General features: G+C 57.3%; 1 protein-coding gene across 3 annotated transcripts in view; it reads left to right on the forward strand.

The window, feature by feature from the left end:
• The window catches only part of Itgal (integrin subunit alpha L), a 43,052-nt gene that overhangs the window by 31,926 nt on the left and 9,488 nt on the right, over window positions 1-1,638 (forward strand). For 2 of the 3 annotated variants that reach the window (XM_023722788.1, XM_023722685.1), the window contains 3 exons: window positions 419-475; window positions 566-639; window positions 1,036-1,177. In XM_023722788.1, coding sequence (XP_023578556.1) covers window positions 419-475; window positions 566-639; window positions 1,036-1,177 — 273 coding nt within the window. The remainder of the gene's footprint in view (window positions 1-418; window positions 476-565; window positions 640-1,035; window positions 1,178-1,638) is intronic. The other variant, XM_023722734.1, reaches the window with a different exon arrangement.

Genomic DNA, 1,638 nt, shown 5'->3' on the forward strand with positions numbered 1-1,638 from the left:
GCAGGCACTCTGTGTATTTGCTGTCTGATGCATAACCAGTGCTCAGTGTGGCTTGGCCTGGAGCGCAAGCTTGGAAAACTTGGCCTTGAGCTCCTGAGATACCAGGGGGAGGAGGGGTTGCCAGAGAAGGGCCGCAGGGGAGGGGCTGCTCTGAGGTGAGCCCAGAGTTCATTCAGCTAAAATTCCCAGCAAGGGGCTGGTCTGTCCCTACCTAGCCTTCCCGTCCTTGTAGGGGAAGCAGCCGCAGAGCCTCAGCCTCCCAGCCAGAGGCTGTCACCAGAGGAGGGCTGTGCACTTGGCCAGGGCTGTGGCCACAGAGCTGGGCTGCTGTCCCTGCCAGGCCCCGAGACCCTCCAGGTTCCTTCACGAGCACCACCTTGTCAGCTAAGCTATCCTGTTTTTGCTCCTCCATGCCCAGCAGAGCCGGGACATGAGGCCCATCCTGCGACCCTCCCCACACTCAGAGACTATGGAGGTAAGAAGGCAGAGGGCAGGCAGCGGCCAGAGGCTGGGCCCTGCTGCTCTAGAGCCCGAGCTTCCCACGCCTTTCTTCTTGGCCTTGCAGATCCCTTTTGAGAAGAACTGCGGGGAGGACAAGAAGTGTGAGGCTGACCTAAAGCTGTCCTTGTCCCCTGCCAGGTCTGGAAGCCCTCAGCAGCCACCCCTCCCCTCCCTCTGGTTCCGCTGGCTGCCAAGGCAGTGCCTATGCCCTCCATGCCCCACTGTGTGTTGGCTAGGAGCAGCTTCCTTCTCTGGGCCTCAGTGTCCTTCTCTGAGAACAGCAGGTCTCTGTGCATTGTCTGGGATGCAAGAGGTCACACAGGGGAAGGCGTCGGCTGAGGAGCTTTTTCTTTCCTGCAGCGCTGGAGAGATTGAGCCTAGCATCTCACATGTGCTCGGCAAGCCCCATGCCACCCAGCTGAGCCCCCAACACTGACGTTTACTTACATGCCAGATCCCCCAGTTCTGACTCCCACCTTAATCCTGCTTCCTTCATTTCGTCCCATAACTGTCCTCTGATCTCCACCCCTCCAGGTCCAGAGTCCTGCATCTGACCCCTTCTTCCAGCCTCGCTGTGGAGTGGACCCTGAGCAACTCGGGAGAAGATGCTTACTCGGTCCAGCTGGACCTGGCCTTCCCCCGAGGACTGTCCTTCCGCAAAGTGGAGATGCTGAAGGTGAGCCTGGAATAGCCCCTGTGCGCTGCGAGGCCCCTGCCACCTTCCGGAGACTCAGGCAGGCAGAGCAGCCTTAAGGGTTCCTAGCCCAGGCTCACCTCACCTTCTCGGAGCCTCAGAACCCACAAACAAAACGTGAGGCCGTGGACAACCACAAGTTTAATGAGAGGGTTGCAGGAAAAGGGGCGTGGGAAAGCAGCACATGGTGGTGCGTACCTGTAACCGCAGTGCTCAGAAGGCCGAGGCAGGAGGATTGGTATGAATTCCAGCTACTCTGGGCAATACAGTGAGTTCAATCCCAGCCTGAACTACATAGTAAGACCCTGTCTCAAACAAACAAGGAAATATTTCTTGTAAAATAAGGGCCAGGGAGATGGCTCAGTGGAATAAGTGCTTTCCTGGCAAGCACAAAGGCCTGAGTTCAATCCCTGGTTCTGGGGGGAAAAAAATTTAAAAAAATA

This window comes from Octodon degus, unplaced genomic scaffold (genome assembly GCF_000260255.1).
Source record: "Octodon degus isolate 3935 unplaced genomic scaffold, OctDeg1.0 scaffold00001, whole genome shotgun sequence".
Taxonomy (NCBI): Eukaryota; Metazoa; Chordata; class Mammalia; order Rodentia; family Octodontidae; genus Octodon; species Octodon degus.